The 27,480-nt window shown below is 37.3% G+C and overlaps 1 protein-coding gene across 3 annotated transcripts in view; it reads right to left on the bottom strand.

Moving 5' to 3' along the window:
- Window positions 1–27,480, bottom strand: part of LOC129001932 (serine/threonine-protein kinase tousled-like 2) — a 122,927-nt gene that overhangs the window by 92,739 nt on the left and 2,708 nt on the right. For 2 of the 3 annotated variants that reach the window (XM_054429366.1, XM_054429369.1), the window contains exon 2: window positions 18,129–18,192. In XM_054429366.1, coding sequence (XP_054285341.1) covers window positions 18,129–18,159 — 31 coding nt within the window. In that variant the 5' untranslated portion in view covers window positions 18,160–18,192. The remainder of the gene's footprint in view (window positions 1–18,128; window positions 18,193–27,480) is intronic. The other variant, XM_054429367.1, reaches the window with a different exon arrangement.

Raw genomic sequence — 27,480 nt, 5'->3', positions numbered from 1 at the left:
ATCCGCATTAAACATTTGCACTTGTCTACGTGAGTGAGTGCAGCTCGGAGGATGCCTGCAGCCATATAAGGCAGCACCGTATTGTGCAGTGTGTACTGAGGTCAACAGCTCTCTGCAGCAGTGCAGCCGACCCGGCAGACATCTTGGATTACCTCCAGTGTTGGACGGCGAAAGCCTATCTAACTGACAGCAAAAACACTACACTGCAATCGCCTTTGGAGTAAATAATGTCATACAAATCCCACGCGTCCCGACACATTTGTAGAGTCCGCGGTGATACATATTCGACAAGTACAGTTTTCTGTCACACATGTCGCGTTTCTTATCATGTATTTAGCAGAATATGAGTGTAGAATATAGTCGTATAGCCATCGTCACCAAGAGCAGGTCCGTTGCAAAACACGGGTACAACAGCTAGTAGTTATAAATTATAGTTTCAATTTGCAACACAAATTACTATTTCAAGATCGCACCGGCTACCTTCTAAACTTAAACTATTGTATGAACAGTATAACTATAGGATAAACAAAAAAAAAAAAAAAAAAAACATAAAACTCCTCGGAGTACCACAAGGGTCAGTTTTCGGTCAAATGTTTTCACAATTCAATACTACGCAGCGACCACACGGCAACACATACTACAGTACCAACATACAAGTAGGCAGTGTAGTCTCGGACCCAGAGTCGCTCAGCGCTCACACCGCGGAATGTAGGTGTGATGAGCGCTCGCTATTTCCATCCGCGGTGCTAAATGTGACTTTGGCCGATCTCCACCACTACATTTGTTTTCGCTACCACCGCAGCCGCAGTTTATTCCTTCATTATTAATTAGCCATTTAAAAATGTACGCTTTAATTTTACACTGAACTTTTATCCCCATCCTAGTATTAAGGCGAACAATGTGTATAATAAATTAAGCTACATATCATAGAACAATTTGCTGGTTTGCTTCAGAACCACAACTACGTATGTGGGACGTTTACATCCAAGGCCCAAATAAACTTTAGTTTTAGCGAATTTCCCATATAGGGAATAAGCTATTACCGTAGGCCTCATGGTAAAACCTAGACCCGGGACCGATTTACTTTTTCAGTTTGAGGTCTCCAGAGGCCGAAAACACACTCCGTTCAAATTCATATATTGCATATACAGGGTGTCCATAAATAAACAATTCAGGACTTTGGGAAATGAATCATCATACTAAAAGGAAGAAAAACGTTTATGTGAAGGTATGTCCGAAAATGCATATTTACCCAGATACCCACCATTTTGATTTTTATACAAAAATATTTTTATCTGTGAAGTTTTTCATTCGATGATAATGCAATTTGGTAAGCATGTTAACATACACAAGACATATTATGGAAAAAATAATAAGGTTGGTCCGATAGTAAATTTCAAAATGGCGGCAGTTTGAATTTTTATAACTTAAATAACTCAAGGACGGCTAGTTCTATGAAAATGTCTAGACTACTTTTTTAGAATTTTTAATTCCCTTTCAAACATTACCAAGATCAAAAAGATCGGACGACAAATAACTGAAATAGAAGGTTTTTTTAGATGTAAGATCAGGCAAAATTAAGTGTTCCCCGACTAACTTTGCCTTATTTTTACACCAAAACCCTATTTTTAACCTTATTTTTATTTCTGTTATCTTTTGTCCTGTCTTTTTGATCTTGGTATTGTTTGATAGGGAATTAAAAATTATTAAAAACGTATTCTTGACTACGACACCGCGTAAGAGAGCTACGAGCTTTGGTCTACCTACGAGCTTTGGTCGCGGGGGAAAAAGTGTGGGTGTCTACCTTGAAGGCGATATGGACAAGTGGTTGGAACAAATTATAACATTAGAGATAATGTTAAAGTTATAAGTGTATGGTCAACATCGATGAGAAAATTGTATAGAAGGAATATTCTTTTTACAAAACACGTGAACGAACAGGGAAAATAATTGAAAAAATAATTTAGAGAAGTGGAGGTGTAGTTACAGCTGGTTTAGTATTTTCCCTTTAATTGGCTAACACATGTTATGATTATGGTTTGTTGTATATATTTCAGTTTTTACCTAGATACTTAAAAACAAAAGCTTGTTCATTTTACTTGTGAGATATTATTTGGCAACACTACAATAAGTATTCCTGTATATACATGGCTTTATAACAGTTGTTTGTGCAGAGGTATACTGTGAAGCTAAATCGATAAGTGCGATGGAAGCTGTCAAGTGGCCTTGTTTAAGATGACCGCAGTGCGCCAAGAGCTGCCATCTATCGGCTCTGTTGCCAACTACCACTCTCTCTGTGTGTGCACACGCGCGCACACTCACACACAAACACCAAGGGCTACTCGCTCTGTAGGCGGTGGACACGCAACAAACTAAACATCTGTGCAATGTGTAGAAATAAATTAATAACTACAATTGACAAAACTAAAATTATTTTTAGTCACTATGAAGGAAATTGTAGACGGAAACACTAAAAGCGATGAAGCTCAGTTTCGTATATTAGGGCACTAAATACTTCACAAATGTTTGGTTATTTTACTAAGGAAAACTGCATTCTTAAAAAAAATTATACCTGGAAAATGAGCAGACCTTGTTTAATTTGAAACCAGATATTACTGTAACTCAAGCTGTATAGAATCATCACAATTTCAGTTTCAGTCAGGATCAGTAAAATCAATCAAACCGATCATTATATCGATGGTAATTCACAACTGTCCCAAGCACATCAATTAAAGGATATCAATAATATCCCTCCTCCTCAAACCCTCATGCAGTGAAACCCAAACCTGACCCAAACAAGGCGTAAAAGCTAATGCAAATGACTTAGCAACTTTCACCCAACGTTATTGCACATGAACACGATATATAGGCCCTACGCATTGACAATTTGTATAGTACACTTGTCACCAACAATTTTCATAAATACCAGAAAACCCTTTAAAAAGCATCACGGCCTTGAGTGAATATATATTATAACTGTCTTCAACTGCTGTATTAACATTCTGGGAGGTACGGTAGACAGTTGAGGCAAGGGCAATGTTTGCGCGTGCGCCGCGCACACAGGTTACTGCGCATGCGCCTCGGGTTTATAGCCCGGCGCCGTCAAACAGCGCAATTTATACACACCTTGTTCTGCTCTCCGCTCGTGGCAGCCGCTGGCCTGGTTGAGCTTCAGCTTACTATAGAGAAACTTCTGTTTACACAGTACAAGGGACACTTATCAATACTCTCACTACAACTTGAGACATCGCCAACTGCTCTAGAAACTCACAGTAGCGACGTTAACTCCAATGGGATCATATAGAAAGTGCCAAGGTCACTGAACAGATTCTGCAGTCCCGAAACTAAAGAAACCACATGCTCCAACTGTACTAGAAACACACAGTAGTGTAGTGATGTTCTCGCTTATGAGATAATGTAGAACGTGCCAAGGTTGCTGAACAGATTCTGCAGTCCCTCACGACTAGAGACCCCGCCAAATGTAAAGAAACGCACAGTAGTGCAGTGATGTTATCCCCCATGAGATAACGTAGAAAGTGCCAAGGTTACTGAACAGATTCTGCAGTCCCTCACGACTAGAGACGCTTCCAACTGTACTAGAAACTAAGAAACACACAGTAGTGTAGTGATGTTCTCTCCCATGAGATAATGTAGAAAGTGTCAAGGTTACTGAACAGATTCTGCAGTCCCGAAACTAAAGACACCACATGCGCCAACTGTCCTAGAAACACACACACAGTAGTGATGTTCTCGTTCATGGGATAACGTAGAAAGTGCCAAAGTTACTGAACAGATTCTGCAGTCCCTCACGACTAGAGACACCGCCAACTGTACTAGAAACGCACAGTAGTGCAGTGATGTTATCTCCCATGTGATCCTAATGTAGAAAGTGTCAAGGTTACTGAACAGATTCTGCAGTCCCGAAACTAAAGACACCACATGCTCCAACTGTACTAGAAACACATAGTAGTGCTGTTCTCGATCATGGGATAATGTAGAAAGTGCCTAAGTTACTGAACAGTTTCTGCAGTCCCTCACGCCTTGAGACGCTTCCAACTGTACTAGAAACGCTCAGTAGTGATGTTCTCTCCCATGAGATAATGTAGAAAGTGCCAAGGTTACTGAACAGATTCTGCAGTCCCTCACGACTAGAGACACCGGCAACTGTACTAGAAACGCTCAGTAGTGATGTTCTCTCCCATGAGATAATGTAGAAAGTGCCAAGGTTACTGAACAGATTCTGCAGTCCCTCACGACTAGAGACACCGGCAACTGTACTAGAAACGCTCAGTAGTGATGTTCTCTCCCATGAGATAATGTAGAAAGTGCCAAGGTCACTGACCAGCTTCCACGACCCGCTGATCCGAAGTCGGCGAACTCCTCAGTGTGCCGTTTGAAATCACTTTAAAACTTCTTATTACATTATCAAACAATCATGTTCATACATTTTCCTACACATGCAGAAACAATGTATTGATTCAGCAATATAACTATCTATTCATGGTCCGATGGTTATGCACTGAAACTGTAAAGTTCACTGTTAACCATAATATAGAATTAACCTATATAGGTGTGTGCTAAAACAACTGGCGATACTGTAATTAGGCACTGTATTGGTAATTACATTTTGCAAGCTTGTTTTCAATCCTTAATTAAATACGATTATACAATTAAGAGGGCGAATCTGACCATCGAGATTGTTAGTTAGCTAACAAATGCATACAAGAAACGCTAAATTGGGTTGAATTAAGGAAAAACAACGAAAATACACATAAATAACAACCATCCTTACATAACAAGAATGTTGAAAACTTGTAAGAACTAATGACTTCGCCAGAGGCAATAGGGTTCTTGTTTGTTTTGGCTACTTCTCAGTAAAAATACCACTCACTCACAAAGAAAGAACAGTACAGTACCTTGTCTACGATAACAAAATAATCACGCCTACTATCTACGCCTACAAATTGTCAACGTGTTGTGAGGTTCCAGCGACCGCGTGATAACCCTTGACCGCCAATACGGCCAAACAAACACGGAGACGACGGTTGTGCTTTCTCTCATCAATTCATGGGCTTTCTTTAATCCAAACTTACGGTAGTTACACGTGGATTTCAAAGTCGTTCAATTAATAAGGCTGCGGTGCGGAATACATTTTCAAGGTGGTAAAATACCAAAAGTGAAATCCTTTTGAGGTAGGATTCAAAACTTGTTAGAATATTTAGATTATTTAACGACAACAAACTCCCACTATTATGGATAAAGACAATTGAACGCGGAAAATTAAATATATAGCAGAGCCTACTAACTTTACCACTTCTAATTGGGAGAGCAATTATGCAGCAATTACTACTCATTCAACATGCTATTTGACATTACATTTTATGTTAATAAAACTATGGATAAAATCTTCGAAACCTACACAATTTGTTTCCTTTGAATAAATATACACGAACGTAAATTTAAAAATCATTTCCCGTACAGTAAAAGATAAAAAAGTTTTAGAATAAAATAATATCTTGCACTGGCCCAATAGACCCACTGATTGTGATGTGCTATGTCATTTTAGTTCTTGTACACAACTATTTAGCCGTGCCAAACTGAAAGTGAGATTATCTGCAAACTATTGCTATCTTACTAATATTATAAATCTGAAAGTTTGTGAGTTTGTGTGTATGTTTGTGTGTGTGTTGCTCAATCACGCATAAACTACTGGACGGATTGGGCTGAAATTTGGCATGCTGATAGCTCACATTCCCGATTAACATTAAAGCATATTCTTATCTCAAAAACCCTTTCGGGCTCCGCCCCAGTGGCTCTGTAGTTCCCCATGTTAATCTTATGTGTTTTCATATTTAAAAGGAATTAATGAATCTTAAAAGCTGTCTCAATTAAACAAGTTGGTTCTGTTCTATGATGTTCAACAGCATAAAAGTTACAAGGATTACCAACAGGGTGCAGCACTATTAATTTCTTTTTTTATTTATGACAACAGCTAATTTCCAACCAAAAGGTGAGTGAGCGTAGCGAACGAACTTCAACCAGGAAGGGAATGAGCCATGCGAATACTTATGAAGTTAAACGGGGCGAAGCCCGCGGGTACAGCTAGTTTTGTTAATAATAAACAATTGTCTTAAATTGAAAAATCAAAAGATAAAAATGGGATTGAAGCAGTCATGTTAGTACACCTGTATGCATTACAAAAGTCCTTTAAGGATGAGTATACTAGTCCCAGAGAGCACAGAATGTGAGATGACGATATTTAAGAATCTTACAGTTACGATTGCGCCAAGTGACCCTTTTGCGACAATTGGAATCCAAAGAAATCGAGATAAATAAATCCTGTTAAAAAGTGAATACGGTATTAAACTTTAATATATAAATACAGTAAACTAAAAAGGGATCAAGGACAAAAACTACTTTATACGAAGAAACATCGTCGGACGTTCAACATATTGGACACCTAGCTACAACATGACTAACATGAGACATTTAAGAGAAGGTAGCCATTTTGCCGATCAATATAGAGAAGGCCTGGTAGGCGGTGAGTCAGTTCCAAGATATTTATAGACATCTAGTGTTCACTGTTGAGACCATGATCCGTCTGTGAAGTGTGTTCTTGCATTGCTTCACTGCCCCAGCTACAGCTTACCGCACCATCATGCACTACTGTACAATGCATCGCGACCAACCAGCAGCTTTGGGTTGTGGCAATGGGTCGCCGGATTTCTACCCCCGGATATTTACCCCCATGAAAAAACGCCTACGTCACTTTGACGTCACATGTATGGGGGTAGATTTCCGGCCGCGAACTTTTAGGATGGATAAATTATTGTATATTCAATCAACTCGCATTTCACGGTTTACTTAACAGTTGTAATTAATCAAAATGCTAATAAACCTGACACCGGAACTTTACCCCCGGAAATCTACCCCCAGACATCCACCCCCGGACATCTACCCCCGGACATTTACCCCCAGACATCTACCCCCGGAAATCTACCCCCAGACATCTACCCCCGGACATCTACCCCCGGACATTTACCCCCAGACATCTACCCCCGGAAATCTACCCCCGGAAATCTACCCCCAGAAATGTACCCCCAGTGGTCAAATCATAAATGTCCGACCCCGGAATTATTTATTTGCGACCCCCAGAAATCTACCCCCCGTGCTACACTACGTATCGGTCAATATTCATTGTTGTAGTTGATTTTAGTAATTGGTTTATAAAAATAATCTTGATTTATTTTCAGACAGTGATTTAAATTGTTAACCAATTTTCACATACATTCATAGCTAATGGCACATGCACGAGCGCAGATCGTGAAATTTAAAACATATCACTGAAGGAGGTTATTTTCTGATTACTAGTGGTAAAAATGCAATTAAATGTTGATAAAAAGCCTGCCACAGGTAGATTAATGAATTAATAATCTTTTCACTATCAATTACCTCCTAGTAATAAGTAGTAATTACCTCCTATGTCGTAGACACTATCCGGAGTTTTACATTGGCTAAAAAGTCTAGTTGTTTACACATATAATTAATCGTAAAAAATAAAACATAAACATATTTTATGATTGGTTCTGGTTGTCAATGCTGGTTGTGAAATAACGGAGAATAATGTAAAAGTATTTCGGGATAGGGAAGGTATTTTTACCTCATGGTTCTTTTGGTTTTACAAATTTATTTTAATGAAATTAGAGTTTAGTATGAACATTGCTTAAAATTATTTATTTTTGTCATTTTTACGTTTCATACATTAAAGAAGCCAAAACAAGTCTTTATCTCAATTTCTGTCTTGTCTGTCAAGGCCCAGAAGGCATTTTACGTGGCCTTCTTCTCAAAAACTAGAGCATCGATCGTGATTCGATTTAAATAGCCTTTTTGGATTCGGTGGATTGACACGAGTAACTTAAGCCATTAAAATATGGCCTCACTACTTTTGAATTAAAATAAATTTGGTTCATACCCCCAATTTTTTGAATTTTTGTCAAGTTTAGTCTACTCCTAATGTTTACCAGTAATTAATGAAATACTAATAATTTGTTTGGAGAATACGACATCAATGAAATACTGAACAGCTGTGAAAGATGAAAAGCTGGATAAAGATGATTTTTTTCTAGCTGTCACTGGAAATTTGTTATTACATTTAGTTTACAAATACTGCAACCATTTCCGATCATGTTTTGTAATAAAATCCAAAACCAAGTAAGATTAAAAACGTTGTGACTCACGTAAATAAACGGATCAAATAAATCGTAAGTGCAATAATATGTATTTAGTGTACATGTTGCCCGAATTCGAGCAATTGCAAAGTATTAAAGGAGTTATTTCAAAATGAATAACACTGAATATTTACAATGAGTTTAAATGAGTCAACTCAAAGATTACCGGTGTGTAACTAAAACCATGTTTATCTTCGTTATTGATAAACCTAAAGCATTCATCCGGCTGGTTTTCTCCTTCTCAAAATGCCTCGCTGTACAGGCAACACAGGTTATTGATAGAGGGCCAATTGAGAACGAAAAGTCGTTTTGGGGTAGTATTCCATCTCTTGTTTACAGATGCAGACGATCTATTCTGGTTTTCAACCTGACTTAAAAATGGAACTGATTAGTAATCTGCTCACATTTCACCTTTAAAACTGTTACTGTATAGTGTGAAAGTTGGTCAACCATTGGAAGCACCTTCTAGGAATAAATCAAAGGCTTAGGGGTCAACCTTTTGAAGCCCTAATCGAAATATCCTTTTTAATTGCCATTTTGCTCTGCGCAAGATCTTAAGCTTTAAAATGACACCTCAATCGTAACAATCGGAGAAGAAGGTCGGGTGAAAAAAGGACTGTTACAGCTTACTGAATTAGGAAGATAGATAATGTTAAACAAGACAATGACATATAATATCGCATGCTTAATACTGGATATTACAAGACAATGCTTAACCGAAGAGCCGTTGATTTCCGGGGGTAGATGTCCGGGGGTAGATGTCCGGGGGTAGATGTCTGGGGGTAGATGTCCGGGGGTAGATATCTGGGGGTAGATTTCCGGGGGTAGATATCCGGGGGTAGATGTCCGGGGGTAGATATCCGGGGGTAAATGTCTGGGGGTAGATATCCGGGGGTAGATTTCCGTGCTATGGCAAATCACTTTATAATCAAACAATTACATGTTGATTATTTAATAATATATTGGGGGTAAATTTCCAGTCGCGGGCTGTTTCTCGACCATGTATAGGCCCCGCCCCTCGTGACGTCAAAATGACGTAGGCGTTTTTTCATGGGGGTAAATATCCGGGGGTAGAAATCCGCTACCCCGTGGCAATCGCAATTTTCAAATAACTAATGATTATTTATCGTTGATTCTAGGTACACATTTTCACATCACACCAGAATATACAACACGTTAAGGGATGTACGACGTACGTTAATCCACTCTACACCTTCGTAAAAACAAGCGCATTGGTGGTTTCTTTGTGTAAAATGGATATTTGATAAAATAGATATTATTTCTGTGCATATGAAATTTAGGACAGTGAGAAAATAATCCCCTCAAAACCCCTTTATCACGGTTGAATCGGGCTGATACAAACAGATGTTCAACTCATTGAAATATATAATGTTGGTTTACACGTTTCACTTAAATGTAATAACAAAATTGATAATGTTTACGAGAGCTATCGTAGCTATTTATAATTTGACGAATAATGCGATGGCTTCTGGAGAAAGTACAGAGCCCATCATAGATCTTGGTACCCATTATGAATACAGTAGCCTACTAGATTCAAACCAAAACAGAAAATTTACTAGCATCTGGTCCAATTTAAAACCTAAACCATAGCAAACAGAGGTTTATTATTGTAAAGAGTTCTGTCGACGTGCTGCTATCACCGGTCATGGTAAAAAGAATAGGGTAATTTCATACAAAAGCCAATGCTTTATTTCATCTCTAAAAATAAATGTATCAAATAGACAAGATGTTCATGTAATGTTCCGTCATCGCCTTGATGGTTCAGCTGTTGAAACACAAACAACATTAGATATAGTCAGCTGATAAACTGCTTGTCCGTCTCCTCTCACTGACTACACCACGAGTTGTACGTGTAAATCTAGGATTGCTTTCGAAACCCTATGACGTAACCCCAGATCTGCGACAAAATAGCCCGGTCAAAGCAAGACGGCGATTGACAGGAACTGAACCCAGGTACACAAGGCCGAAGCCTCGCGCTCTCAGGAAAAACTAACTTTGCTATTGGCAGTAATTTTACATGGGGAACTAATCGACAAATGAAGCTGAGACTTTGTCATAACTGCTCGGTTATCAGATGGCACCAAGGTCCGCGCGAAAGTCGCCTCACTTTCTACAGCTTGACGTTGACACATGTAAAATGTCACTTCCGTCCATTATGCGTGACTTCCGGTGGCCGAGCATCAAGTATTGTAGCACAGACTATAGACAAGTTGCCTTAGTAGTTAGCGTAGGGCCCTACTGTTTGTATCTCTTCGAAATATTGAAACATGTAGGCATACCCGGCAGTGAAACTGAGAGGTCTCTTATTCCTTGGCGTTCTTTTTGCCAGAGCTTTGGCAGTAATTTATTTTTAACCACGATACCATATTATATTGATCACCAATTAGAAAGATTATTTTCTACTATTTTTATAATCAAAGTCAGTGGCAGTTTGAAAAATGATAAAACAAATGCTAAGAGGAAAACGATCCAAACCCATGCAATCATAATGGATATTCCGGCTATCCCTCTCGCACCAAAGTCCGACATGCTGACGACTCGACGACAAGGTAAGCCCTGTGGAAACCAGATCAAGCCCAAGCCCTCTTCGCACGCACGCATCCCCACAGGTCCCCATCGGCACTCCCGTTTTGCTAACACTGTATACTCTTAATTTAAGACCAAAATGATGAAAATCGGCCAGGTTGAAGAGCCAAACGAACTCGGAAAAGAAAACCCAGATTTAACCCCCATAAGAAATATACAGGGAGGAAGTTGTTTTTGTATATATCTCGAAATATATGTCAGATAAATGAATGCAAAATATGAAAATCGACAATTTCAAATAAGAAAATCGTTAATTATACTCTTGAAGCCCTTTTCCAACCAAATATGTTTGACCTATAAGATTTCAATGTATTATGAATGTTATAAATGTACTTACTATCCATCCTACCGTATTCTTATAAGATCGCGCAACACATCACATCCTAAACTCCTAAAATACCTAAAGTACCTACCTATTAAAAATGTATGCTTTTCATTAACGTTTAGTCAAACGCTAGGTATCTTTTTACTGTCGATTTGCCAAGTCGCCTTTGATCTAGTATTGGGGAGCGAGTTGGTCTCATCGAGGTAGGTTGGTCTATGTAACAGAGCGCGGGACTTCGGTCCAAGGTTACAGGTACAAATCTTCCCAATCGACATTGGCTTTTATCTATGTAAAAATGCCGTGGCCCTCTTGGATATCAAGGCGGCACAACAAAATTACCGTCGGATCGCACATACTCTGCTTCTCCCTATGTAGTATGGTCCGTCTACAATGTATTGCTACCTGGTGACCTCGGCACAAAATACCAAGGGTTTCTACTATGCCAACTAAACTAAAATCATGAAAATAACCACGAAAAGACCAGGGGACATTTTGACAATTTCTTCCCTCGCGTCGCCACATAGAGTGGTATTGTAAGAAGCCTCAGCCGAGAAGGTTTCCGCCATTTTGTCGATGTTAGCCTCATTTCAGCGTTCCTCCGGCCTCAGATCAATCTAAACTGGCGTGAGTGGAAGTGGAAGGGGTTGTTGAGGGGAAGGGGGGGGGGGGCAAATACTGCATTTGTAAACAAAACCTGCAACCGCTCGTCGCCTGCCCGCAGCGTCGCCCACTAAGTGCAGAACTATACCAGGGAGATTCTTTGGCCATTTCCTATTACTTTTTACGAACATGTTAGGCACTTCCTACATTCTTCCAAAATATTAGTGTTGAAAGCACGTAAAAAATCTGGCTCTGATAACTACGGCAAAAAAGGTGGGGAAACAGAGAAAACGCAGGGAAACGTACAGTACAGCATTTGCATAGTACTCGTCGGAACACTTGCTTTGTGTTCATGTTCAAAACGGATAAACATATTTTCTTAAGTTTACGTCTGATTAGAGCCGTCATTTCAGTGAGGACGATGAAATAATAAAGTAAATAGATTAAATGAAAGTGGGTGTCAATTAAATTTGTGAAATCAAAACCCATTTTCCACCCTCTTTCCACGGCCCGGAATAAACTGAGAATAAGTTAGTTGTACAGTAACCAGGTTACGAGTTGTTTTCACTACACAGTATAGGTATCACGCATTAAAACCATGGTTGAATGAAATTGAATATTTTACTGTTACTTAGGTTTTAATAATTTTGTTGCAATGTATTCCGATTCATTTTGCTTTACAGTCGATAGCTTTGAGAGACTTCACGCGCAGTCATACAAGAGGTAATGATCTGATTTAGATGGATACTAAAATGGCTATATAAACACATCTACAAGTTGATTTACTTATACTGGTTTTGTAAAATCATAGTTTGATTTTTAACACAGTGTTCCTCTTTATAGTTTTGAACACCCATTGACGGGACTTCATTGCTCGTCAGTGTTGATTCTACGACTTGGCTGGATGCTTGAAGTTTTCTAACGCGATGGTGGAAGTGGAAGAGTCTATTTGATCGAATGTGGTTCAATGGCTTGTGAGGTGACTGTATTGATCCCCGGAACAACACGCGAGAAGAAACCTCCCTGCCAGCTGATCGGCCACTTGCTGCTGTATATCACCAGAGCTACCAACTGATATTCCCTCGCCGACAAAATTCCCTCCCCAACTTTTGACACTTGATTTTTCCAATACATTCGTTGTAGATTCGTTGCTTGTAATTGATTATGACATTTAAACAGTTTGATTACCTATGTAATAGAGGTAATGGTTTTGACCTTGAAATATGATAACAGGCGGAATATTTACATAGTGTTTTAAAGACGAGAGAGAAAATAAAGTAATGCAATGACAAACTTGGCGGAAGATATAGTTTATAACTTTAGAGTGTTGTTGGCAAGAATCGAAATCAGCAAGTCAAAGGTTAAAGATTTAAAAAGTGAGATCATTGACAAACATACCAGGACAGCAATAACTTTAAGTGAACCCCTTACAAGACATGGAACTTAAACTTAATACATGACGTGAGAAAAATAATTGTAACTGGGCATATACGTAAATTTTCTACCAATATGATTTTCAGAACAAAAGCACTTCAAAATCAGACTGAAAACAAAATTCTATATCGGAATGTTTTATTGGCTCTCCTGGACCGTAGGATAATATGGCGTAAGCAATCCAAATTTTAAAACCAACAAAATGTTCAGTTTACGAGTTAGAGTGCAAAGCTATACATCCCATTCATTTACATTGAATACAACAGACCAGTTTATTTTTTTCGTAGTCCAATTTCAAATTTCTATCCCAAACCTATACAGCCGAGTAGGAGTATTCGACGAATCCGATCGATCGATAGCTATCAATTGCAGCCGGCGGATCAAACTAATGGAACTGTAATTTAGGCTGAACATACTGAGCTGCACAGTATACACCAACACGGCGACGACCAAATCTAATAAACGTGATAACAAGGGGCCGCGCATGGGTGGTTGTCTACTACAGTACACGCTACGCGTTGTGAAGCTGCCTCAGTTGAAACCGCTACAATTATGTAGCCTACACTGCATAGGCTGGGCATTATGCTTGGGATAGCGAGGATTGGGTTCGAATTATGGCGATTTGCTGGGCAATGTTGTAACAGATGGGACTTGGGTCTTCTGACTACGTGGCTTGGGTTCGAATCCCGTAGTCGTTTGAGATGATGGTGATGCAAAACACGTCATATTGTACTTGAATTAAAGTTAGGTTGACACATAGCTAAACTGTTTTCATTGGTGTTCATCTATACCATTTGCATGTTTAGGGTTGTTTTTTTTTTGGGGGGGGGGTCCAAAGATCTAGCCTTATAAATATAGGATATATAGTTTAGATAACGTCTCAGTGGAGGTAAGTTTAAAAGTGTTAAACTGGTACATTATTAACAAATACTAAAACTATGCTTGGCCCAAGCTATTTTTTTGGGGGACGAGGAAGAGGAATGGTGGACGATGGTCACAGGTTTCATTTTCGTTGCCAACAATAGAGGAATTGCTAAAAAATTTTGAAATACATTAAAAAAATTTTGTATTGCATTTTGACTGCAAGTTGTGGGATTAAATCCAGTCGATAATCAGTGGTTTATGATGATGCCGGATTTCCTACATAGTATAATTAAGTAGGGCTACTGCCAAACTATGTAGCCAACTAGTAGAGAGAAGTTGGTTTGGCAATGTTAAAACATGGGAATTGTTGACTTCCAGTCTCGGGATTGAATCCCATGGCTCAGGGAGTGCGCCTACCTTAGGACCCAAATAAAGGTTGTTATTCTAAAAAAAACCAGAATATGTGTTCAAGGGAAGAGAATGGTAGAGTATTGTGATTAATGAAATTAGGTTACCGAAAGATCTAGAGGATGCAATAACTCCTGAATCTAAATATATAAAAGGCAAAGCCCTCACTGACTGACTCACTCACTCACTCATCACTAATTCTCCCACTTCCCATTTACCTAGGAGGCTGAAATTAGACTGATTCTTTGGGCATTAAATAGGAAAACTAAGTAGTTTTTATTCTCATCGGGCTTTCGGGCTCCGCACCAGTGGCTCTGGAGTTTCCCATGTTAACCTTATGATTTTTCATATTTAAAAGGAATTTCTTAACAGCTGTTTCAATTAAACAAGTTGGTTCTGTTCTATGATGTTCAGTAGCATTAAATTTACAAGGATTACCAACAGGGTACAGCACTATTATTTTTTTTAAATTTATGACTACAGCCAATTTGCAATCAAAAGGTGAGTGAGCGTAGCGAACGAGCTAACCTGAAGGCAAGTGAGCGGAGCGAACGAGCTCCAACCTAAAAGTGAGAGAGCGTAGTGATTGAACTTCAACCAGGACGTTATTGAGCCATGCGAACGAGCTCACTTGTGAAGTTAAACGGGGCAAAGCCCGCGGGTACAGCTAGTATACATATACATGAATGTATACATTTTAGAGAATACAAAAATAGAAAATTCTTACTTTCTGGAGAAAAATAATTATTTGGTGCTAAAAAAGTTATATAGGCCTTCAGTAATAGTAAAGTGTAATATAAATAACAGTGTTATATTTATTCATCCCTGAATTCCCCATTGCTGGCCAATTAAGCAAGAAATAAAAATTATCAATCAATAAAATCAAATATGGCATTAGCAATATTATGAATATACAAATATTCTTAACAGCACAAGCTTAGCCAGTTTCTACCCTTATATTTTGGAAACCTGAAATTTAATTGCAACCTGTTTTAGTCATTTGAGCTATATTGAAACAGTTTTACAAATAGGAAAATAGACACTACAATTCTTAAGAAAAGTTACAGTAATGTTATAGAAGCTACAAATAGTCTGAAATTGTCAAATTAATGTAGTCAAATAATAACACCATTGACTCAGGAGTTACAATAAAAACACTTTGTTACTTTTCTTCAACATTGACAGACTACTTATATAAAAAAAATCTTGCAAAATGTTGAAGGTTAATTTTTTTTTTTAATAAGTGACTTACTTTATGTTTAAAGCTTACTTCTACAACTCATCGGACCCGGTTAATTTTTTTTTCCAGAAGATGAAATTAAACCTCTTAAAAAGTGGGATATTTTCCTTATTGGCCTTCTAACTGGGTTAAGAAGAAGTAATGAGTGAAAATTGAAGCGAGGAATGCACTTTGGTAAGTTTTGTGGTTGCAGGGGCGGGGTATCAATTTAAACTACGGATCATTTTATAAATAACTACTCTCTGGGAACTTTCCCTGGAAGATTGGCAAGCCTCAATGAACCAGTCAGGCTAGATGCCAATGACTAAGCATTAAAAAGACTTATTAAAAAGATAGATCTTTTAATATTTAGAAAAATCAGGGGCAAATCTCACATCTACACTTTAATGGCTTCTTTAATAAAAACACTAACACATTGAAGTAAATATATCACAAAATGATATATTAGGATGTTAAACAAAACATGAGATTAAAAATCTTGATACTGGCCTGATATATCCCCTGTCTAACTCTATCATGGTCACATATGTGTATAAAAACTTTAATAAATACTGTTTATGTCCTCTGGACCTATCGTAACACCTATACCTACATAACATCTGTACCACCTACAATAATAGCTTATTCTCTAGAGAGGAAGATTTGCTAAGATTACTAAAATCCCTATTCAGTTACAGGGACTTTCTATGGTGGAAAAAGTCATTATACTTCCAAAAAACCATTGTAAATGTTAGGCTAAAGATTATACTCCTAGTTGTAATGCTCAGTGTTGGAAAACCTTAAGCAGAATTACTTTAAAATACCAATTCCCAAACAACGTGACACATCAATAAGTACATTCTTATTATATTTAAATTACTATGCCCATTAAAGAGTTTGTAGGCTTGTCGCAACAGGGTTATGTTGACCAGGTTTTCAACATGTAGACAGATGTTTGGTTGAGAGTTGATCATCAGTCGACATTATTGATTCAGCTGTGTCACTATTGATGAGACCCTGTATACAGCCTTATCAATATTTTATTCATGTTTGCCAGCTCAGTCAATGTTCATAGCAAGTTACTGGCCATGACAAAAACCTTGGGGTTTACACAAAGAGGAAATTATTACTTAAAAACTAATAAAAGAAAAAAATGGCGAATTACAACTTAAAACTTGCTATAGGCTACTTAACTTTTTTAATAAGGTCGATAAAACTACAGTTTAGTAAAATAGAATAAAAACACAAAATTTATTAGAACAGTTAAAACATACAAGTTAGTGTAAATTAAGTTGAAATTTCTACTAGGTAGAAATCTCACATTGACTTTGGAGACTGCAAAAAGATTTCAGATCCTGTTACAACCTTATACTACAATGTATACAACCTTATACTACAATGTATACAACCTTATACTACAACGTATACAACCTTATACATTTATACTAGAGGACCCTGTGTTTTTGATTGAGTAGTACAGTATCTTGAACTTAACTGATTCAAATGATCAAAATATCAAAGGAAAGCCTTTATTTCTACGACCAAGACATATAGAATAAATCAAATAAAAATGGAGTTTGCTATCATTGATTGCAGATAAGTTCTAAAATAATTATAATCATTGTTGATTCGTGATGCAGCAGCGTGCTTCAGGTACGTCCGATCTTAATAATCAATAGCTCAAATGAAAGCTGGTATTTCACTAAAGGTTCTTAGACCAAAAAACATATAGGATGATGTAATTAGAACTGTTAAAATAGATATTTAATTAAAGTACAAGATAAAAAATTTAAATTTCTGTTTTTTTTTCAAGTAATTCAAGTAGATAAATGAATAATGATGGTTGATGGCAAATCTGTGTGTGAATACACTTAATTTAAGACCAAAATTGGGAAAATTGGTTGGGTAGAAGAGGAAACCGACTCGGAAAAGAAAAGTAAATTCTTTTAAATATCAAGTACAATAGCCAACATAATTAACAAAAACTCTTTCTTCTTGCAAAAACAACCAAAATTCACCTTAAAACAACAAAACTGTATAGTATATTTAAATACGTAAACCAAAACCAAACCAACAAAAACGTTTTTAACAAAAAGAAAACTAGGCCTACCAGTCAGCTGATAATTTGCAACAACTTGTTTTGCTAATGTTGTCAAAATGTTTGATTTTGCCAAAGTTAAAATCATTGAATTGGCCTGTCTCTCAATTTCAAATTCCAGAGACAAATAATTTAATTGGGATTTTACCACAATACACTTTAATTGTCTGAAGTGGTTATAGTAGCCTACTTCCCTTCAATCTGAAGGTTGTTGGTTCGATTCTGGATCCATCGGTCAATAGCAATTAATTAATGAGTTTTAACAAATGATCAACGTTTGATAGTAACAAGACCTGGGTTTAGACGGTTCAGTGGTGTTAAAACATAAAAAAAAAAAACACTCACCACCTGAGGATATCCAGCGGCTCTCGGTCATCCCGTCAGATCCTCACTACGCCCCATCGGCAATCTGCAACAAAGAGACGATGTCATCAAACCTTTGGAGACACCATTGGATACTTGTTACTATGCAGAGTACAGCAACCCCTCTATTAATTTCTATGATCATACCAAAATATTGAAAACAATTGGAAAATTAGCTAGACAGCGTGAACTCTTTACCATGGTAGTTGGCCTGACTTGCCCAACAGAGTGTGGAGCAGCAGGCAACGCCTCGATTCTCATGTTACAATGAAGTTCAGAAAATAATAACTGTCTATTTTTTTAAATAGATTTTGTGAAAACAGTAGTGGATTTTATACTACAGTTAAAATAACGTACCTAACAAAATGTTGCTGAAGCTCTCTTTGAACGGAAATAGCCATGAATTCCAACCATTAATTGAATAAAATTAGGTTATATTATCTGAAACGGCCTCGTCCACTTATTTAAATTTTAAAGCCAATCTTTACTAACCACAAATCAAAAACTGACTATTACGTAGAAGGGGTGTTTACTACGGAAAGATATAAACAATAACAATCTTCAAGGGTTAATATGTTTTCTTTAATAACTGCTAAAACATATAAAGCCAGCCAGAACCTATATGGGTTGTTGCTGGATGTTAAATCACCAGGTTGCCGCTTTTGAGGTAAGATTGATTTAAGCTTTTAAAGTTAGGCTAGATCTCACCTTCCCAATTTAAATGTAAATTAAACTACTCAAACTAAATGCAATCCAAACTGCTACAGTATAACAATTATAGATTGTCAATGTTCAGTACTTGAGTTGTTAATGATCCAAGCTTGGTGGGTTTGAAGGGGATTAGGTGACTGAAAGTGTAATTTTGACCATGGCAATACTGTGCTAAGAATCAGACCACAAAGTGTCAGTTACAATACAAAACTCTTCATAGATTTGCTTTAACTAGGATGACTCAGAGAGCACAGGGATGACTCAATTGGGCATTTTATCATTTGCTTCAATTACTTTCACACTTTTAGACAGTAGTTATAGAGAAAGGCTGCGAAGAAATTTGATCATTAAAGAAACTTTTTTAGCTTTCCTTAATCATATCTTCTTTCTATTCTTTAGGTGAAGTATGGCTATGGTAGATGTTACTATAGTATACCGGTACCGTAAACTATAGTAAACCAAATGTTCTTAAAACGTGTCCTCTCCCATTGCAAATGTAAAGCATGAGTAATAAGTGAGTCGGTGGCTCAGTCTGTAGCGCCGCAGACTTTGGGCCAAAGGCAGCGATGTCGTGGGTTCGGATCCTGGTCACTGCCACTAAAATTTATCAGTACAGTTCACCTTTGTACTGTACCGGCTCACACCTTGCTTTGCTGTAAACGATCCACGCACGGGCGCTTAATAGTCTATGTGGACGGGCAAATGCAAGGTTAAAAGAGGCCGCCAACCACTTGAAAAAAAAAAAAATGAAATAAGCATTGTTAACTTAAACGCCAACCGTACTAAGGAGGGGTACTCGGCTAGTACCTACATAAAAGTAAAATTGTGTAAAAATGAAGAAATTCACAAAAGACCATAGCCATTTAAATAACTAAGAACAGGTGAAAAAGTTCATGCTGGAGGGATCAATCTATATAATTAATACGCTACATGAAACTTTGTCGGTTGAACTCCTCCGCCATTTCTTAACCGATTTTATCCATTGACATCTCATTGGAAAAAGCGTGTCGCGTAGATTTGCAAACTGGCCTTTCATTTTTGACAGAGTCCCTTGGGTTCTGCCCCAGTGGCTTTGAAAGTTCCCATGTTATCCTTATGAAGAACATAATTGTTTACGTTTTGATCAGCTGTATAATTTAATTGCTGTTATTTATTTTTCGATTCAATGAAACGCATTGAGTAAATTTATTTACTATTTGAGTTTGTGTAAACATAACCCCCAAAACGAAAACGGACCGTGTTAGTATGGTTGTATCTTGAATTTTTGTATTTATCGTTGCTTTGTGTCGCTATGACGGATCGTGTTAGCATGATTGTAACTTAGATTTGTGTATTTTCGTTGTTTTGTGTAGCTATAATTTGTTTATTTGTTGTTGTTTTTTTCTTTTAAATGCCTCCGACGCGACGACAACGAAACATAGACAGGAGGCGTACACGTCAGCACCTGACCCTGGACAATCTCAACTAAAGGTTACGAATGCGAGCTAACACTACCCCTAAAAGACTTTTCGTTCTCAATTGACCCTCTATCAATGACATGTGTTGCCTGTACAGCGAGGCATTTTGAGAAGGAGAAAACCAGCCGGAATGCTTTAGGTTTATCAATAACGAAGATAACCAGGTAATCGGGGTCTGAGTTACACAATGTTTGAGTTGACTCTTTTTAAACTCATTGTAAATATGACTGTTATTGGTTTTGAAATAACCCCTGTAATACTTTGCAATTGCTCGAATTCGAGCAATATGTACACTAGTACATAACCAATTTGGTTTTAGCCATCAGTAATGTTTTTTAACAGACAAGTTTGTAAACTCTTACAAATATCAATTGGGAAAAACCAAAAAGCTTTTTGTGGAGGAAAGATCTTGAGTACCTACAAAAGTATTTTTACTTGATATTTTTCTCGATTAGTGAATCCACAGAATAGACCATCAGTCGCAACGTTATGATATAATAAATTTCCATTTGGGATTGGCAAGTTTTAGAACCAGGCACATCATACATGACAAAAATCCTGAGCTCTAAACACTATATGACCGTTTTCCCATTAGCAAAGCTGGTTCGATAGTAATTCAAAAAATACTGCTAAGTAAATATGGTAATTATGAGCAGGTTACATTGGCCCTATGTCTAAACTTGGTTTCTAAACAACAATTTTACCATACATTTTATGACCCTATTAATTTGTAAGCCAAAAGATTGTTACCGTCGGCAATTTGTGCTATTGAGAGGGACAGAGCCAAGCTGTGCTTGTAGCCCACAACTGTAGGTAATTGTGTAGTTGCTATTTATGAACATTTACTGCTTTGTTATTACCAGGTCAAGTATAGAACGTTGTCACAGCTGCAGATTTCCACCTACTGTATGCACAACTACATACTGGTTACCTAAATTGATTTTACCCCATACAACACAGAATTATTTATACCAACATTGCCATAGTCTGGTCATACTGGTTTGCGAACTTGTTTGAATTGAAATTTAGGTTTACCTGTTTGTACCAAATTTCATCAAAATCGGATAGGCCTAATTTTTGCTTGAGTTATCGTGTTAACGGGGACGCATATCTAAATTTGATTGAATGGCGTTTTTGGCCTCTGGGGACATCAAAACAAAAAATTAAATTAGGTAGTATAGTTTAAGCCTGTGTTTTAGATCCTACCACACCACCCAAACATCTCCTACATTATAAAAAACAATTTTGGAAAACGAGGATTAGTTAAAGATCCCGCAGGTCACAAATGGCGTTTAGCTATGATATAACCCATTGGTTCAGACCTCAAATTGATTTGTGGGTTCTCCATAAAAACAAACAGTTAGTATCTGAGCAAAGAGATCATTAATTCTATTAGAGAATTTTCTTCGCTCTTCGCTTCACGATTAATAATTTTTTTCAAAAATAAACATGAACCAATCATGATAATGTGAGAGATTTAGTTAGTGAGAGTGTTATTTCTACTAACTGTACTCTACCATGGCTACTCTACAGGATGTTACACAACCGGCTGTATGGCTTAACTGGCTATTGTATGTACGACTGGTGACATCTACTATCTGTACATCTCTATGACCACTAGTACTGGCTCATGTTAAATATACATTTATTTTTGCTAGTTAAATGGTTCAACTTACAACCAAATACACAACTTGGTGGTTTAGATTTGTTCACATCATAATTTTTGTTTTGCTTTATAAATTGTTACATTATCATAGTGGGGCCTAATAGTTGGGTTGTCAAATGAAAGGATGGTAGCCTAATTTTATTTAATCTTTTTTTATGTTACCTATTTACTCCATAAATGAAAACATGGCCTAAATATTATTATTTCAAGTAAAGTAGGCCAAGTCATAGATTATACGTCTTCCAGTTGATCAAACTAATTTCAGCGACTTTAGGGGGAACAATGATGCAAACAACGAAAACGCACAATCTGGTACCTCTAAGACAATAATTCATATTTTGACATAACTTGAGCATGGCTTCGGGTATACAATATTTTGTGCTGAAATGATTTGAGCTGGTTGCCTGCTCCCAAAATAGGTTTGCTTTCGCTGATTCAGTATTATGAATTGAACATCATTGCCTGCATCAAGGTGATAAACCAAACTTAGGTCCAGGAAACATTATTTCAGCTTGCTAGGCACGATTTTTTCCTGTGACTTTTAAGGGCTTAAAATGAAAATACTGTAGGTACTTTTCAGTACCTTCCGAGATCTCCTAGTAAAATCAGCGATCCATGACTTGTATAATTCCTGTGACCGGTAGACACCCTGTTCAATTGAAAATTCTGATAGTTTTTGTTCAATAAAGATCAAAGAAAGGATGGCGTTGGTTCGGTTATGTTATCAAAGTTTCTTATGACGCTAAATTAGCAAGAAAATGTGAGCTGAGAGAAATTGGTAAAATTATCGATGCCAATTAACCAATCCTAGAGGGAAATAGGCCTATATATTTAAAGGTAAAATTGTATTGACTGTAAACAATTGAAGTAAAAACTAAATTACAGTATCACTACTGTCGTCGAGATGAATGTGTCTATTTTATTATCTGACACAAGTTTTTCTAAAGCCAGGTCCATGTATGAATGGCTTGATTTTCAAGCACAGCTACATCAAAAAGTTACTGGACTTGTCTTAATCAAACTGACAACATTCTGATTGCTGGCGAGCTATAGGCCCTAAGGCTCTTTGGCATATACACCAGCACTTATCATAACTACCGGTACTTAATAATAATTTTACCAAGCAACAAGAAAACTTACCAGAATAATTCCATAACAGATGGCCTAGGCCTAAGACAATAAAATTTAACAGCATTGTTACTTGTAATATATGCACTAGCTTGTATTGCTAAGACATAATTAAAGGTTTGTTATCAACACATTTAACTGTTATCTTTGCAACTGTGATAAGCATTACTTTTAACCTTCATGTTGTCACTTAGCAAGTGAGAAAGAGAACACAATTTCTTGTAAAATCTAATTTAATTGTGAATTTCCAGCATAAAAATAAATAGGTCTAGGTCTGTTTGAAAAACTAGTCATATCAACTAGAGGAAATATACGGTTTACAAAATTATTTTTGTGCTTTGCTCTTAATGTAGGATAAAGCACAACCCCCCCCCCCCCAACCAAAATGTAGGAATAAAACCCCTTTTACTTTCAACACGTAGTTCACTAATAGTTTTAATAGTAGGCCTAAAAGTTGAAACTTGATTACTGTGGGCTTACCATGAGTAAATTTTTAAAGTTTTGAAAGACAATAAAATCAAACGCTTCACAAACAAATCTGAGAGACAATTAACATTTTTCACTATCAAAGTCACAATAAAAGAGCAATTTAGATAACCTTCAAACTTGCATCATCCATAAACTTATAGAAAGTTATGAGAATTAATTTTTAGGATGCTATGCACATCTTTCTATCCAAATCAAACCATTATTGGTTTTTAATCCAAAGTTGTTAAACAATTTTTAAAAACTTGGCCTAAAATAAGTTACAGTACATCTACCTTAACAATATTAAAATTAAAAATTTTTATTTATTTTGTGAGAAAAATACTTATATGTTACCAATTTGGACCTTTACTTAAACCATTTTGAAATTCACACAAGCAGATGTAGGCCTACATTGAAGTACAGTACCGTATTAGCTTATGTTACATTTTGTGATTGATTTCTAGGATTTCTCATTGAATTAATAACACTCCAAAAAAGGCTCTGTTGGCCTAAATCAGTGTTTCCCAACCTTTTTCCGTTCAGGGCACACTAACTAGAACAAGTTTGTAGTCACGGCACACTTGTCTACGAAATATCGTTGGTTAAAATTACATTTAGTAAGTGCATAAAAAACTCTTTTTTTCAATTAAATCTTACTCCGTAAAACCAAATTTTTACTAGTAAATATATATATATATACAGTAGACTCCCTCTTATCCGGACTCCTCGGGACCGAGACCAGTCCGGATAACGGGTTTTCCGGTTAAACCGACGTCCCCTAAAACTCGTTAAAACGGACTGTTTACTGTGATATTCGACTTAAGATTTATGAGAGCATTGTATTTAGACACGTGATCACTGGTCTCAAATCTTTCCCACAAGATCAGTCGTTTCAGTACTGCCCACTTCCTGACGATCTAGTCCGGTTAAATAAATCAATGTGCTGATAAAAATTGTCCGGTTAAAGAAATGTAATTTCCGCCGAGTGTAGTCCGGTTAAACCTATGTCCGGTTAAACCGATGTCTGGTTAAAAGGTGTCCGGATAAGAGGGAGTCTACTGTAGGCCTATATATAAGGTAAAAAATATAAAACTCACATTTGTTATCTAACATGCGTACATTATTTAGTGTTTATTAAATGGAAAGTTTTAAATAATAATAAAACATTGAGCTTGATTAACATTTTGTATGAATTTACCAATAATGAGGGAGAAATATTTAATAACCCCTGGTTTGAGTTCTAGTGGGAAATTTGTGCTCGACGTTTGCTCATTAAAAGTTTCTTTCTTGATCAAAAATTTTTTAACTACTTAAAATTTCGCGGCACACCTACAGAGGCCTCCCGGCACACCACTGGTTGGGAAACACTGGCCTAAATGGTGTCTCTCTTGCCCGAGATCATACTCTGAAAGAAAGACAGTAGCCTACCTACTGTACCTGATTTGTGGGACACTCTTAAAGCCCGTACGGATTCTGGAGAACAGGACCTGACCATAAAATATTTTAATGGAATTCCCTAGATTGTTAGGCTACAAAAAAACTAATATCTTCCAACGACAAACATAATCTAAATTTATATTTTCAAAATGTCAATGGCCTCCGAACCAAACTTCACAAACTGGTACTGAATTGTGTCTAGACGTTCCTCGTGGACAACCTATTTCTACATATAGGCTAATGAGTATTGCTAGTAGGTGCAAGAAGTAGTATCTTCTTTGCTCTCTTCATCCTTACATCCTAAACATCCTTACATCATCTATCCTAACATCACCTCGTATGACTGCACTACACCTGTAGGTCCCGTCATTGATCGACCCAAGATGGAACTTCTTGAAAACCTCGCCGAACTCCATTCCTTGGACCAAATTAATCACATAAGGAACTTCAGACAAGTAACGTTGGATTTGATTTTTTGCAGTTTCAAATCGGTCTCCGTTCACGTTGCTATTGAGTACCTAGTTCAAGCTGTTCCCCATCATCCTCCTTTATCTTTCCCGCTGCCAGTTTCTCGGGGTTTACCTCATGCTAGATACTACACCTGCCCAAATCTTCGTAAGTGCAATCTGTATGCTGCTTTTGAAATGCTCGCAACAACGGACCTTTCCTTTAACCGCACGACTCAGTTGACGTCCATGAGGGTTTTGAAAGAATTATTGCAGTGCTTGGAGATATATTTGTGTTCAGTGCAGTCCCTTAAAACGAATTGGAACCCCGCATCCTTCCCCAAGTGGTTCTATGCGGAGCTCATCAATTTGGTTATTCAAAAGAAATTAGCCCACAAGCGCTACAAACAAACATTCCTTCCAGTGCACTATTCAAGGTTTTGCGAGTTGCGTAATGACTGCAGGAATCTGAGTCGCACATGTCATAGAAACTATTTGCGGCACATAGAAGATTCGATTCCTCACAACCCTAAAAGCTTCTGGAGCTTTGTTCGCTCGTCTGGTGGATCTCCTGTTATACTACCCATTATTAGTTTTAATGGAAACTCTTCCAATGATCCACAGGAGGGAGCTGAAATGTTCTCAGCTTTATTTTCATCGGTTATCCTCAAAGCCCTTAGTTTCACCACCTCCTTTTAACTTCAATGCCAACTCTACACCATCAATCATGCTTCTCTGTATTGGAAGTCTTAGAAGCCCTCAGAAAACTTGATGTCACGAAAGGCGCTGGACCAGACAATGTACCTCCGTCTTTCCTTCAACACTGCAGTGACACTTTGGCCCAACCTCTGACTGTGTTATTCAACTTTTACGTTCAACAAGGAGTATTTCCTGAGACTCTCAAGACGGGGCCACATTGTTCCGATTCTCAAAGGAGGCAATCCATCGAAAGTCGAGAACTATCGACCTACAGTATTACCATTCATCAGTAGAGGAGGTGTTTGAAATGTTAGTGTTGTCTCGCCTTAAACCCTTTCCAAAACCACTAATAAGTCCCAGTCAACATGGTTTTACCTTCTCCAGATCAACCGTCACCAAACTGCTGAATAAGAATAGGAAAGCACATTATCTGCTATGGGATCCTGTAGACAGCTTGTTGTTGCCTTTATCGATTAATAGGCCCTCCTTGAAACTGGGGATTTATTGTATATTAGGAAAGCTTGGATGGTAGCTATTTGTTTAGTAATGAAAGCAGAATAAATCAAATTTTCAGTTTGAAACTAGGCCCTATGCCAAAAGAATAAAAAACAATGTTTTCCTAAATTCGAACGCATTGTAATACCAATGAAACTGATACAAGTATTCAAGTAAGTAAGTATTTTAAAATCGCAACTACACAAAATAAAAATAAAAAAAACCATAGCTGTTTACATAGCCTAAATAATATTACTCGCGAACTACAGAATATTATTCCAACATTTTAAACAGAGATTATTAGAGTGTTAATAATAACGGAAAGAATATCCCTAGATTACAACCACGATTAAAGATCAGGACACCCATACGATTTTTATATCTAAATAGTCAGTACCTACCTCTAAATACATTTTAATTTCAATAATTGTATGTACCATGTAATTACCGGTAAGTTTTTAGTTACAATTAGCCTATCCAAAAATCACCATCCTAAATTCATCTGTCATTATCCACTGGATCCACTCCGGATTTGGTCTTGACCAACAATAAGCCCGGCTTTCACATCATTAGACTCTGACTCGTGAACCCATTTTTTGGTTGTAGCTTATATAGGCCTAGCCTAGTCCAGGACCAACTTCTGGTCGCGGACTATGAAGTCCCGAGCTCGTGAACCTAATCGAGTTTGTGAAGCTTAATGTGCGGAGCTAAACTCTGCAAGCTCCCCCTCAAAGGTTGACAATAGGCCTATACCTACATCTAAATAAGACACCATCTCTTTGTTTTAAATACAAATTTGTTTTCCTCCACCTCTTCACTTTGCGACT

This window comes from Macrosteles quadrilineatus, unplaced genomic scaffold (genome assembly GCF_028750875.1).
Source record: "Macrosteles quadrilineatus isolate MER2022 unplaced genomic scaffold, UCM_ALF_1.0 Scaffold_9__3_contigs__length_116548681, whole genome shotgun sequence".
NCBI lineage: Eukaryota > Metazoa > Arthropoda > Insecta > Hemiptera > Cicadellidae > Macrosteles > Macrosteles quadrilineatus.
The sequence above is the reverse complement of the archived record's forward strand: the minus strand, read 5'-3'. Positions and strand labels throughout refer to the sequence as shown.